The 15,303-nt window shown below is 34.2% G+C and overlaps 1 protein-coding gene across 2 annotated transcripts in view; it reads left to right on the forward strand.

Annotated features, from left to right (window-relative positions):
* Window positions 1-15,303, forward strand: part of LOC145683776 (solute carrier organic anion transporter family member 74D-like) — a 197,477-nt gene that overhangs the window by 146,718 nt on the left and 35,456 nt on the right. For both annotated transcript variants that reach the window (XM_081755347.1, XM_081755348.1), the window contains exons 6-7: window positions 11,906-12,031; window positions 15,071-15,137. In XM_081755347.1, the coding sequence (XP_081611473.1) occupies window positions 11,906-12,031; window positions 15,071-15,137 (193 nt within the window). The remainder of the gene's footprint in view (window positions 1-11,905; window positions 12,032-15,070; window positions 15,138-15,303) is intronic.

Consider the following 15,303-nt stretch of genomic DNA (forward strand, 5'->3'; position numbering starts at 1 on the left):
TTGGTGGTAGCGGTCCTGAGTTCGATTCCCGGTGGGGATACTCGGTCGAAAAAGTATAACAACCTTTTCAGACTAGGCATTTTGAATAGGCTTTTCTTGAGATTTCTTCATTTATACTAGGCAAATATCAGGATGGCATCTAACATATAGGTCCTATGGCGTTTCCTTCCTTTTTTCCGGATATTATGCTAGTCGAGGTACATCATCCATCACATGTGACGGGCTTTAAGCCATAGATACCTATAATGCCCAGAAATAAGTATAAATAAATAAACAAAAAGCACTTTTAAAAGTTTATAAATTAATGTTTTAATACAGGGTGTCCCACATAAAACTAGTACGCCTCACGCGTGTTATTCAAGTAACACTTTAACGACAACAATGAATAGATAATAGGAGGGCGCGGTGGCTCAGTGGTAGAGCGTTCACCTCCGGTGCTTGGGTCCCTGGTTCGATCCCAGCTCGCGCCGTGTGGACTTTATGGTGGATAAACACCGTGCTCGTGGGTTTTCTCGGGGTTCTCCCGTTTGCTCCCACTTTCTTCATTCCACCATTTCACTCATCTCTCATCATCACCGTCTCCTTTAGCCTAACCGGCATAACCATGGGACGTAAAACTTAAAGATTTCATTTCATTTTCATTTCATTTGAATAGATAATAGCAACGTTAAACAGTTATCTGTTTATAAGAGATGATAGAAGTGGTGACCATGGGCATTCAGGCATCACTGCCTTCATTTGATGACGTTACCAGCAACACGCTGTAATTCTGCAAGCGTAATGTTGTTAATTTCTCTAGTAGTATTCCGTTTAAAATCGTGTATTTATGAGGTTTGTCAGCATACACTTTGCTTTTCAATGTGACCCATAAATAAAAATCACGCGGTGTTAAGTCCGGGGACCTTGGGAGCCAAAGGCCTCTGCTGACAAGTTTGTCTTCAGGGAGCACGTTGCTGATGTGAAACACAGCTTCTCACAATAACTGACGCACGAACACAGTGCTGCACTTAAATTTCCGATAAAATGCAGTGTAGCAAACTTTCGTGACAGTGTTGTCAACTCACAAGCAATTTAACTAGAGATGATTAACGGGTACGTGAGGCGTATCGGTTTTATGTGGGACACCCAGTATATTAAAGAGAATGGTTCGCTTATACCAACCCAATAATGTACCATGACCTTCTGGATTACCCGATGAAGTGAAAAAAAATCACTAATGTAAGTACCATCTACCTGGTATTAACTATAACAACGTTATAATGCAATTTTTTATGGTTACTCTTTTTCTTTTTCTCGGCTAATTATTAATACAAATTGCCAAATGAGAATGTATGTTGTCGTTACAAAGTAAATTCTGAGAACTTTAGATTGTTAACAAATTGTACCACAAACGAATGGAAGAAAAACAAATGGTAAACAGTTATTCGTTACCATACACTGCGGTGTATCGTTTACTAATTATGATTTCTTTCGTTTCCTATATCTACCTGATGATGATCTATAGACAATCGAAAATACTCACAATAAATTTCGTTTCTTTATTTGGTTTTACTCTATAATAATAATTATTGTTTAAATTCAGAAAAAAGAACATTGTCAAGCAATGCATTCGTCATATATTTCAAATAAGTGCCTTTTTGCAATTTATCTAAAAATGTATATAGACTACATGATAACTTATCTGAAAATGGTTTACTTATTTAATAAATTAAGGGCCGTGGTTGCTCAGTTATAGAGCGTTCACCTCTGGTGCTTCGGTATCTTGGTTCAATCCTAGCTCGCTCCAAGTGAGGTTTGTGGTGGACAAACACCATGTGCGTGGGTTTTCTCGAGGTTCTCCTGTTCCCTCCTACTCTCTTCATTCCACCATTTCATTCATTTCTCATTATCACCGTCTCCTTTAGCCTAGCCGGCATAAGCATGGGATGTAAAACTTAGAGATTTCATTTCATTTCATTTTTGTTTAATAAATTAGTGTTGAGTTTTCTCTTTCATGTTTGATTATATATAAAATAATTCCTTCCTCGTAATGTCGATCGAGACTGCTATTCTAATTTATATTCTAATTTATATTTAACCCCTTGCATTCCAGTGACATATATGTAGATATCATAAAATACTCTGTTGCAAAATACCAGTGACATTCATGTGGATATCATAAAATACTCTGTTGCAAAATACCAGTGACATCCATGTGGTTGTCATAAAATACTCCGTTGCAAAATACCAGTGACATCCATGTGGTTGTCATAAAATACTCCGTTGCAAAACACCAGTGACATTCATGTGGATGTCATAAAACACTCCGTTGCAAAATACCAGTGACATCCATGGGGATGTCATGAAAACGTATCCTTTATTAAGGGTTCTATTAATTCTGAAGATGATGAAATTTTTTAGTAGATGCAACACACACGAGTTAATTTTACTATTTCTCTTTAGGTGACATCACCTTACTGACAGAAAGGAAAGTAAAAATGTTTTGTCTCACTAGATGGCAGGCCTAAAGGCAATTACGACACACATGTGTTTGTTCGGACAATAAACAATTAACAACTTCGAGATCGGAAAAAGATGAAAAAAAAACTTTGTCTTTAATCTTCAGTAATGCTGCCAACCTGAAGAAGCATAAAATCCCTTCAGAACATCAGAATTCCCCTTTCTCAGTCCAAATGTTCCAGAATACAAATAATTTTTTAATGAGTAATATGAATATTCTCCTCTCGCGTGCATAATAGCTGTGCCCTATATAAAAGTGTAGACAATCTTGTAACAGTGAATTAAAACCTGTCATTACAGCACGCACATAGGACAATGACACCTGGAACGCAAAGGGTTAAAGAATATTTTAGAAACTGGAAAAAAAATATTGATTCTGTTGCTCACAACAATGATTTAGAAATCTCATTGCATATCATTCAAAGAAACATAGGATGTACTGGGAATGTTATTATAGTACATTCTATTAACTACATAACAGTAGGTGATATTTAGTCTAAAGTATCAGTTTTATAACCTTTAATTTCGATTATCTTTAGTGATAGTTTTTAATTAATTTCCTCTTTTTGTGTGAGTTCCCTTGTTAAGTTAATTGTTTCAATTTAAATAAATAAATAAAATAAAATTTCCTTAAAGTGGAACGTTACAAGATCAAAATTTTGTTCTGCATTAGAGATTTCATTTTAATGAAATTCTTACCAAAACAATACATTAAGTAAAACTAGAAAATTTATTCACTTTAGACTATTTTCCGCCTTATACAAGTTTCGTTTTAGACAAGTTTTGCTTTGAACAGATCAATCAATAAATAAATAAGATATTATTTACTTACGTAATTCATACTTGGGAACGATTTATGGAGCTGAATTTTACTATGAAATAGAAAGATACGTGAATATTTTTGAATATTTGACACATTTAATGTTTTATAAAAAATATTTACTATTCAACTGAAAGGGTAACATTCATAAGACCTAAACGGCATAAGACTTAAAAATATAGGCACTAGACCTAAATTCTAGGTCTTGTTCCGTTTAGGTCTTATGCCGTTTAGGTCTTGTGCCATTTAATGAGTTTTATGTCTTATGCTTTGTGAGTCTTGTGCCGTGAAATGAGTTTTAGGTCTTTTGCCGTTTAGGTGTTGTGCTGAGTCCCCAAACTGAAATCATGAGGCCCCGCGTCGCGTAGTCGCTAACGCTCTCGCCTTCGGTGCGAGCGGTCCCGGGTTCGTTTCCCGGTTGGGTCACTCGGTCGAAAAAGTGTGACAGCTTTCTCAGGCCAGCCATCTTGAGTGAGGATTTTCTAGGTTTCACTGATTCACACCAGGCAAATGCCGGGATGGTACCTATCATAATGGTCCCAGGCCGTTTCCTTCCTTCCCTTTCATCGGATATTGTGCTCGCCGAGGGCCGTCATCCCTCATATACGTGACGGGCTAAATGGCCTTAGATGCTGACAGCCTAGAAATCTAATTCCTAATCCCCTGAAATCATTATATTAATACCTGAGAAATTGTTTCTTATTACGACTATATTCTGAAGCAAGTAATTCTGGTTTGGTTAGTTTTAAATTTTACTTCGAAATCAGGTTAACGATGTTCATGAAATAAAATAAACTTACCATTTTGGGAATCCAAAAAGTGATTTCTCCTAGGTTTTGCCTTTCGAGAGAGAAAGGGAGGGGAATTTGGATTTTTTTTTTAAAGGAAAGTAAGGGCTAATGCAATTGAATGAACCTACATTTTGCAGATGCGTGAAAGTGATTTGGTTAAGCCTGTAAAGCACCCACTCTGTCACCACAGTGTAGAAGGGTTATTACAATTTCTAGTTTCTCATATCTTAGGTTCTGAGTGTCGATTGAGACTCTTCTCCTTTCATATCAGATGCACCTGACAACCTACCAATTCCTCGTAATGTCTACTGGATGATATATCACTCAATAAATTAACGTATCCAATATAAATATATACGTATATAGTTTAGTTGAGGATCTATTCAATTATTTTCCAACAGCTTATTCCTAACTTTACACATTGTAAACAATATACACTTATAACGTATCATTGTATTCATTTCCTTTATCTATTTCTATATTATTATCATTATATTTATTCCGTTACATTCTGTAGAGTGCTGATTTAATAAGAAAAATATTACAATCATCTCATCAACATATACATATTGGAATCATCCAGCTAATTATCAGTTACTTTGCCTCATGATACTACACACTGTACTAAATCTGATAGATTTAGTTATACTCACAATATCAAATACGAACTACAATTGGAACAGCTTCGATGTTTGATCTGAGGCTCACAATTTTTCTAAAGACACATTTTGTTATAATACATATTATTAACTAATTCACAAGATGTTCTTCCCACCATATCTATTATTTCAAATTTGTATATCTATTTCGATTCGAAAAATATACTTTCTTTTAGATTAGTTAATTTCTGAATCAACTGCTACGGACCGGCATCCTTTAGAACATTCTCAGGAATGTTTTGTAATGCGTTACTCAACTATACAATAGCGGCTCACTACAAGCCTCAACTTTGGAAATACTCAATAAGGGAGAATACCAGGAAAATTCAATTATTTGATCTTTTCTTAATCAAGTACAGACGTTATATGAGTAAGTCTGAAATTTTCTTTAAAAGGAAAAGTAATACAAAACAGTCATAACTCATGTGAGAATAATATCAACCAATTTGTTAGTGTTTATTTATGTTTAGAGTCTCTTTTATCAACGAGGCTAGACAAGGCATGAACTTACAGTTTAAGATGATATCCGAACCACCATAATGGGTTCAATTTGAAAGTTCTCCCACTGGGATTCAAATCCGGGACTCCGTACACCAAAATTGTGCACTAGATCTGCCAGCGGGCAGGGCTTTAAAGGGAAAGAAAAGAAAAAGAAAAAGAAAGCTCCGTAACAAAAGGTTGGGAAACCCTGTATCGTGCAAATGAGATGCATGGAATAAGTCGTGAGTGGGAACCCTTCACCCCTGGTGGGGATATTCATGAAGCTATAGGCTTATGTCTAATTATATTGGAATATATTATTCATTTCTTAATTTCGAACATACTAGGTTCGATCGAAATGAGAAAACTTTTTTATCGGATTTCTGAATAAAATAAAATAAAATAAATAAATACATGACCGTGTTTATTACATATAGAATTCCCAGTCGCGACCCCCTTTTCAGTTTTATTTACAATAGGAAAAGAAGAAGATGAAGAAAGGAAAAGGAAGATAGGATAGAAGCGAAAAGAGGGAAAGTAAGAAGGTGAGAAAGAGGGAAACTGTTACTGGATATTTTTGATAAATATGGTAAAGAAAAGTGAATAATTATCGAATTGGGATCATTTCCAATAGCTGTTGGGTGAATATTTGGTATTAAGGTGATCTAAGGTAGACACATGTCAACCCATACATCCCAGACCTAGATCCATGTAACCCCAACTACCGAATTATCCCAATTTAGATCTGAAATAGATGAGAAAGTTCGATTTAACAGTTTATTCAATATTTCCGAAAGTTCTCGACTAGTATCCAACATTTGAAAGATAAATGACGAAGTTGATGGCATGTTAGAATCTACCACAGAAAAAAAATTAGAGTAACACATCTATTTGTCGAAAATTTTGACTCTCGAAGTTCTCCTATGATGATCATTCGTTCAGGTTACTTCGGTCCTTTTCGCTTCCTTCATAGAGCCAACTTAAATTAAGTTAGTATTGACATTCAAAGACTTTAATTGCCAACTACCATTAATTGTAGTAAGTCACACAGATATGTCAAAATAATTGGTGCGCTTAATACTAAACCTACATTCCACTCACACTCACATTCATACAGGACAATGTATACTTCAGGTTGTATTTAGTTGAATTAAACTAACCTAACTACATTTCTATAGACATTTATTACATTCCAAGAAAAGAAAACTTAGTTTGACATAACAGAAAAAGTTTGATACATGAATAAAAAAAATTATATTAATAATAATACATAGGCATGCACAGAAATCTGTTACTTTCAACAATATCAAATAACACATTTCTCTTTTAAAGATATTAAAAAATTGGATTATATTAAAAAAATCGACAAAAGAAAGACAAAAGAGGGAGAAAAATCAAAGGTCAACATTAAACATATTTACGATTCAGTACAATGAGTACATATCATGGTGAAAAAGAAAAGAAAAAAATATAATTGGTTAATTAATCTTAAAAAAAAGAACACTTTGGTAGCATTTTATTGAGTCTCTGTCCCAAGAGGAGAAATTTCGACAATTTTATGAGTCTTTGTTCTCACGTCGATAGTAACTCCTTTTTCAACTCTCTTTATTCACTGTGATTGGTGTCCATGAGAGTATTTAATCGTTTGTCTTAACGACAGACAAAACATTTAGTTTCTTCATATTTTATATAAAATTTTCATTTCGTCACTTGACGCACTTGGTATAAAATTTCAAAGTTAATTCAGATTAAAGAAAAATTATCGAATCCAGTCACAGACATTGGGAGCATATTTCAATGGAATTAGGTCTTTGGACCTATCTAGGTCCCGTATTCACATTACTAAATTATTAACCAAAATCAGTTCAAATTAAGATCACTGAATTTATATTTCTAGTATAGCTCGTGGGGTCAAGAGATTTTAGTCACGAAACTGACGAACGACAAACGGTTATGTTTCCGATCGTAGGGGAGGATTTGCTTCCTAGTTTATTGATAGAAGGATTTGTTGGCGGGGCGCACTGTTTCGAAGTTTACTGATTTCACTATGATCTCGCAAAATAACTTTGGATACGGATTAGGGTTTTTTCTTCTTACGACCTGCTACTTGTTCTATTTACATGCAACATTTGACATAGTATTAAAAAATTGAATAGTTACAAACATTACTAACAAATCAGTAAGGTGTCATTAATTATAAGTTACGCGGTAATACTTTACATCACAAATAATTGGTCAATGTCGGGTGTCAAAAATCTATGGCAACCTAGAACAACCAGGGTAAATACCGAGCCCTTTACATACATACTCGCATGTATATATATATATATATATTCATATTACTCAATATAATAAATTTCACTTTAATATCCATCTTAGTATTTCGTCGACATTTAAATTCTACATAACCTTTTTACATTCAACAAGTATTCACGCTTGCTTGGCTCAAAATTAAACGAAAACCCTGACTAACAAAATTCTTTTTTTCTCATAAGGTTGCAACATTGAACTTTATATGTAAACCCGATAATCAATAATAATTCTCAATTTACTAAAATCCGCGTATAAAAAAATAGTTGGTGTTATTTAATAAGTTGACATAAGAGGTGGAAATACAACAAATAGAGCAGGCAAGTAACTTTTCAAACTATGGAAGTACATATATATATATATATATGTATATACAGAGAAAGAACAAAAATTAAGGTTATTCGAAACTAATGGGCCCAAACGACTAATACATACACCATATAACCAATCAATAGAAAGAAAAGCAGAAATCAGTAGTCAATGGATATAATTTGTACGATCGATAAATAACAAGTAAGTTTCTGGGAATCTGAAATCATAGTGTACCTTCTCGTCAGTTTCTCCCGTGGTGGATTGAGTATCGTGAAAATGGTCCTGAGTTGTGCTGAAATACCTCCACGAATTGTATTCCTCGATGTCTCAGTTAGTACATACGATCAAAATAATTGATATGAACATTGTATGTTGTCATGAATTTCAGAACCGGGGGGAGGGGGGGAAGGTTGGAAAAATAAAAAAAAAACTTTAGAGAAGGAATAGAAGAAGAATAGGTAAAAAGAGAGGAGACAGAACACTACAACTACGAAAGATAAGTGGTCGAATTTATGTATACAACATACTTTAACCAAATATTCTCTTTTATGCCAAAAGGGGTTCGGCTTACTCAAATACGTAACCTAGGGGGCGCCCTGCTGCCAAGGATGCAAGTCTGTGTCCATCAGATCCCAATCCCACAAGAGTTTGCTTGTAAGATTGAAATCTGAGCCCCGTATCCGGCCCAGACCAGCAGGGTAAAAAGGGAAGGGGAGATCGACCAGGTAACTGCGTCCCCAATTTTGAAATCTCTAAGTAAAAAAAATATTCGACCCCCTCAGAAGAACTAAGAAGGTTCAAGAACAGTAAAGAAACTAGAGTAAAAGTAATAGCTAAGATATCCCTTACTTCTGATTTGCCAAAAAAAAAAAAGTAAATAAACTGAATTTTCGATCGGTGATTTCAGTGACCAAACATCACCGATGACTACCCTGCGCAGACATGCCAAAGTCTGGGACGTCGTTAATTTCCATCATCTAATTAAACAAAGAAAAGAAATGAAAATACTTAAGAGGGTCATGGGTCGACGTCCGGATACGCGATGGACATAACTATTAATTTACTAGCGGTTGATTTAATCGGATAACTCGATCCATTACTATATGAACACTGAGCAGTAAATAATAAGGTAAGCAACGAAGAAAAAAAAATCTCGGAGAGTCAATGAATGTTAAAGGTACAAATGACCAAACCTGTACTTTTCGATGATCACAGGATATAGCAGTTATTTTTTTTTATTATCATTTCTGTCAACCTTTTAAAAGTAATTCCCACATGACGCTACCCTATCTGTTGAAAGGCTTAAGATCCGGGGCTGTTAATATGAGGTTCTTAAATGCGAAGTAACACACAATTCCCCAACTACACTTTACTATCCAAATAGCAAACCCTTGTTGGATGAATGTACTGGTGTAGAAGTCAAAACGCGAGAGATTTTTAGTACATATAACTATATAATATACACTAGGCCTATCCATTTAAATATAGGTGTCATATCATCTCGTTCATTTCACATTATAATCTTATTATTATTATATCATTACATTTAATTATTATTTACTCATTTCCACACGAAGTAATATTTGACAGACACTCTATTTCATACATTTCACACGCAGGCCATACACATATTTATATTACGCACTAATAAATATATAATTATCACAATCTGTCGCGCTTAAACTACTACACGATAACATTCATCGAACCACGGACTCTTTGTTTCAAAGCACCCAAATTATATTTACTTCGCAGTTAAAAAAAATCATACGTGTATTCACTGAAAGTTAAGTTGTCAACGATGATTTTATTTCTGATTTGGTGATAAAACTAAAGCAACAATGGAATTTTTCTACAGCCACGGGAAAGAGAATTTAATACTACATTTTGAAACAGACAGTAACAGCATATGGGCTTTACTTCTATTAAGAAAATAGGCATTCTTGATTTCAATGGATATTTCGATCGCTAATTGACCTAGCAAGCTGTAATTTTCAGAACAACGAGATCTCATGTTATTTCATCAAAACGTACACTCATTTGAACCGAAAACCATGTCCACGGGATGTAATTTAGAAATAAGGGGCCAAAATCAAACAATCTAGATCACTAACTAATGCGATGACGTAATGTCAACAAACAATTGATTAGCGAAAACGGACACGATGGCGCTGTAGTGGAGACATAATTTACCGCGTACTGAAATATATATTTGTACTTATTAATCAGAAATCTAATATTTACTCTCGTTTAGTGTGCTTTGAGTTAGACAAATGGTATTAAACTAACGCATGTGAACTACACTGTCCTAACAGTAGAAATCACGCACTCACACAGAACTACTAACTACATACACCACTATAAATACTACACATAAAAACTACTAACTATACAAGCACCATTTAATTACATGCATATTAAAGGCAAGCACCTTTAAACATATTACTCCTTGTCGGTATATAGAGTTGGCTCTAATAAACTTTAGGGGGCAAAATGAGAAGAGTTAACCCTAAGTCCAATTGACCTGACCAATTGTTTACAAAATGATTACTAAAGATTGATGCCCTGGGGGCACCTTAACGAGGTTTATTGAGGGACCCTTCCCCTGAGAGGGGAAAAGGCCCTAAAACAAACAATAACTAATCCATCCCCCGCTAGAACTGGTTCAATTTGGAAAGAGAAATAGGATCCCTTTTAGTTAACTTAAGCTGCCATTCTGATGATTAATATCACACTACGAAACCTACCATGTACATGCACTTACTGAATAATAATAAAAAAAAAATCACATCTATCAGATACACGAATAAAATGCACAAAACCAGGTCGTATTTTCCCTAATCCCTAACTGATTTTGAAAGGATCAAAAATCACTCTCCCATTTCGTCTATTCTAGCTTGATTGGATGACGAGCAATATGGCGTCTGATGAACTGGTTCCTATTTCCCCTTGGTTTTACTGAATTATTAATTGTCCTTTTAGAAAAAAAACAGATTCTTGAGTTCCTAAATAATCATACGGCGTTTATTATATGATTAGATTAACTTTTACCTTGCTTCTCCTCGAATTTCCACCATAAAAATGGTAATCAATTTTTTCAGGTCGTACACACAAATCGTCCTAGTTAAGAATGATAATATTGCGCCGAAAACGACATGGGTTGGAGAATTCCTCCAATCAGGGCGAAACCTTTAGCCGCAGAAATTACAAAACAAATAGAAATTTGTCAAATCCAGATATAACCGGATCTGAAAGTGACTATGGACTAGTGAGAGGGGGTGAGGGAAAGTTTAGGTACCTGGCCAAAATCCACATTGGTCTGAAATTAAGAAAATTTATATCCAATGGCGGAACTATATTTCGGTATGACGTCAAAATGGTAAACCTTGTAACTATTCAACTCGTATATGCGAAAATGGGATTTACAATTAATCAAAACATAAATAAATATATTATACAGTTAAAATATGATTACTAATGAGACCTTTCGATTCATTACATTTAATTTGAAGTAAAGAGAATAAATAAATTGTGTAATTAAACCGAAATTGAATTTTCAAAAAATCACTAGGTACAGGGTGAGTAAAAAAAAAAAAAAAAGTTGCCATTAGTCTCAACTGTAATGGTACATTACAGGGCTATTATCTAGTTTGTAACTCTGCTTATAAGCATATCTATTATAATTATATCGTTCCCCTGAGGTTGCATAATTATGGCAAAGAAGTGTATGAAGTAGAAAAGTAAATAAATCAAACATGATATTTATAATGAAAATAGTACAGAAAATAACTACTTACTAATTCAGCCATATTTGTCAAGGATACCATTTCTATTTGATCTGACTAATTTTACTCAAACTGAAAGAAGAAATTATTTTGACTTTTACTTTTTAAAATTAAAATAGTTGGTATTATCATCTTGGAGACAGATGCAACAGCCAGTTCCCTGTTGTAACTTTCTTCACGGATTGCTGACTTGAAAATTTTATCCGAGTAACCCTATGTCGTAACTAATAAATGAATATTGATTTACAGGTGTGGGTGGCATTCTTGTGATGGGTGTTGGAATTTTAATCAGCGGTGTGATTATAAGAATATTTAGACCTAGTGCTAGGTCCGTAGCAGCGTGGGTTGCTATTACAGCAATCGTTTATGCCATTGGTAAGTGTCTTTTTTTTATTATATTATGATGTTGCTTAAGAAATAGTTTTTTTGATGTTTTTTTCTGGAAGAGATTCAAATCTGTTTATTAGGGTAGTTAGACGAGTTCATTGAAAATGGGATAGGATGTAAGAGTTGCGACTGCCCCAGTCTCCTATTCAAGCCACTAAGACCCTGAGTGTTTACCAGTTATACTTATCTGTCGAGAGAACTCCTCTAGTTAGTAACAGTAGCGACTGACCCCAGTCTCTCATTCAAGCCATTAGGACCCTGAATGTTTACCAGTTATATTAACTTGTCGTGAGAACTCGTCTAGCGAGTGAGAGTCACGACAGACCCCAGTCTTCCATTCAAGCCATTATAACGAGTGTCTACCAGTTATATCTACTAGTCGAAAGAACTTCTCTAGGGAGTAAGAGTCTCTCATTCAAGCCATTAGGACTCTGAGTGTCTATCAGTTATACTTACTGGTCGAGATAACTCCTGTAGCGTGTAAGATTCTTCCAGCATTTGTAGTGTCTGCACCCTAGCGTTATAAGGCAAGCTAACCTTCCCTTTGATTCCAAGTTACTGAATCCCACGGTTTGATTACAAATTGGCAGAGGCCAACCCAATTTCAGGATCTCGAGTAATTCCATTAATCTCGATTTGTTAATTACCGGACCTGCCTACCTCAAATCGTTCAAATTTTGAGCTGAGATACCATGTACGCATCACCACCACTTCCAGAACCCAATAACACGTGTTACTCGCCTATTGGAAGTCAACAAAAGCGTTAGGATCGTCTGGATCCACCCATTGCTTGGCAACCCAGATTACCTTATGTTTACATGCAGTGGCAACACAGATGATTGCATCACAACACTCAAAAAAGCTTTGGGAGGCAATCATTTGAGAAGTGATGAAAAGGTGAAAACTGCACTGCTCGAGTGGCTACAGTCGCGACCAAAAGACTTTTGAAACGTGGTATCCATACACTTCGGAAGCGCTGGAATACTTGCATTGAACGTCAGGGAGACTACGTTGAAAAATGATAGGTATGTTTCTTTTTAATTGTTATAATATAATATTCATAGCACTTTTAAGATTTTCATTTAAATTGCACTTGTAGTAACTTTCCCACTTTTCGCCAGGAAAAGATTCCGTCATCGGTAACCGAATTTCTTGAAAAGATTGACTGACAGCGTATGAAATACATATTTCAAGATTAAATAAGTACTCGCCTAATTGGATTCCTAGAAGTTCTAAGAGGACAGTCTTTGTTATGCCTCTAGAAATGAAATTACATAAGTAGTTTCGAAAGCTTATTGAGAAGATTTCAAAAATGGCAACACTTGAGGATCGTTTACTTTCTGTTATCAACATTAATCTCTTAAAAACGTTTCAAGAAAAATTAATTCTAGAGTAAAAGTTATGTTATTTGGCCACTTAAGGTTGCACATAACGTGTCCAACTTAAATAATGACCGATTAGCAGATAATAGTAGAAATATTTATGTATTCATGCTTACAGGTCAAATTTAGCAGTTGGCTAACCTTCTCTACTGTGTTGTCAGAATATTCTTGGTATATTTGAAAACAATACAAAATATTGAAAATATATCACATAGAAAAGTACTGCTAAAATATTTCAGAAAATATATTATTTGAAATAAACATAGTATTCGTACAAGAATGGTTATGGAGAGAGATTAGTCTTTATGAATAAGTCAATTTACATATATATCTTACATCTTAGTTCCTTTGCTGAAGACATGATCAGAAGGGGAAAAAGGCAAGCTAAAAACTCAAATAATAAATAGTAAAACCCTACAATAGATTTCAGTAGCAAAAGGCTTGTTAAGAAATTTCTATTTATCATAATAACTATCAAATTCATACTGTTACTTCAATTATAGTATACAGCATATACCTACATCTTGCAGTGATTTCCAATAATCATTTAAAGATATTATTAACTTTCGACAGCCTCTTTTTTGTCTTCATCCGTAGTTTTGATGGACTACATAACTTAAGAATTGGCCAAAATCAAAGTAAACCTTATAGTAAAATATAGAGAAAGAGAGAACATAACTTTCGTCTTACAAAAGGCACACACACTTCTTCGTTTTAGTCAAACTTTTTAATGCGTATTTATTTATTTATTTACTTATTTATTGTATATCTATCTTCCATATTCTATCACGCTTTGCTGAATTAAAATAAGAAAAATTACCAATATGTTCCATTAGTTAGTCACTTTTTACTATTACTGAAGCGCTCTAAAATCAATAGAAACAAAGAAAATATAATAAAAAAATCAGAAAATAATAAGAAATCTATATAAATAAAACATAAATATTATTATTGTGGGCTCAATTAGGATTTAAACGGCATTAGAAGTGTCACTGCTCATCTCAGCAACTCCGAAAACTATGGATTAGGCACTAACATCGGATATTTTCGATAATTTTTATATATGTCTCCCTTTCCCAAGTTGCGGCAGTGAATTTGAATTTAAACGGGATCAGAAGTATCACTGTTCATCTCAGTGACACCAAAAACTATGGATTTCAGTCATTTTCGATCATTTTTATATATCGACCCCTCCCCTAAATTGTAACATAAAAGTGAAATGACAAAAGACATTCCAGGCCTGAATCTCATCTATGTTGAAAATTTGATCGAGATTGGTCAGGTAGTTCAAGAGTTATTAAGTCACAAACAAAGTTACTTTCTTTTATATATGTATATAGATTATTATTTTATTTATTATTATGGCCAGTTTCTAAGTTAACGTAGTCTCTCGTTATCATTAGCCTTTCCAAACTATTTAAGAAGACCAAATAGACTGTCGAAAACATTGTAATGTGTACAAAATATTAATCGTAATAGTTACAGGTTGTACATACGATTTGAGTTAGTTCTTTGAGTTTAGTGAGATTTTTATAGTATACAATATACATGATATATTCAATGTACTATTATTATGAATTTTAAATTTTAATCCTTTTAATATGATTTTAAGTTGCTGATTGTTCATTCTCCATATCTATTATAGGAATGGGAGTCCTAATGTTTACTGGATGTCCAATGGGTAAATTTGCCGGAATATCTCCCGAGAAAGGGTAAGTAAATTGTTAAGATTCAATCTTGTTTCGAGATATTGCAAAATCTCTCTCCTCCTCCTCCTGCTCTGTATTTCGCTCAATAATGATAGACATTATCAGATGATAAGAAAGAGTATGTACTTTACATAAGGTGATGAAAAAGATGATAAGAGAATGAATAATC

Source organism: Thermobia domestica, chromosome 4 (genome assembly GCF_964235325.1).
Source record: "Thermobia domestica chromosome 4, izTheDome1.hap1.1, whole genome shotgun sequence".
Classification (NCBI taxonomy): Eukaryota; Metazoa; Arthropoda; class Insecta; order Zygentoma; family Lepismatidae; genus Thermobia; species Thermobia domestica.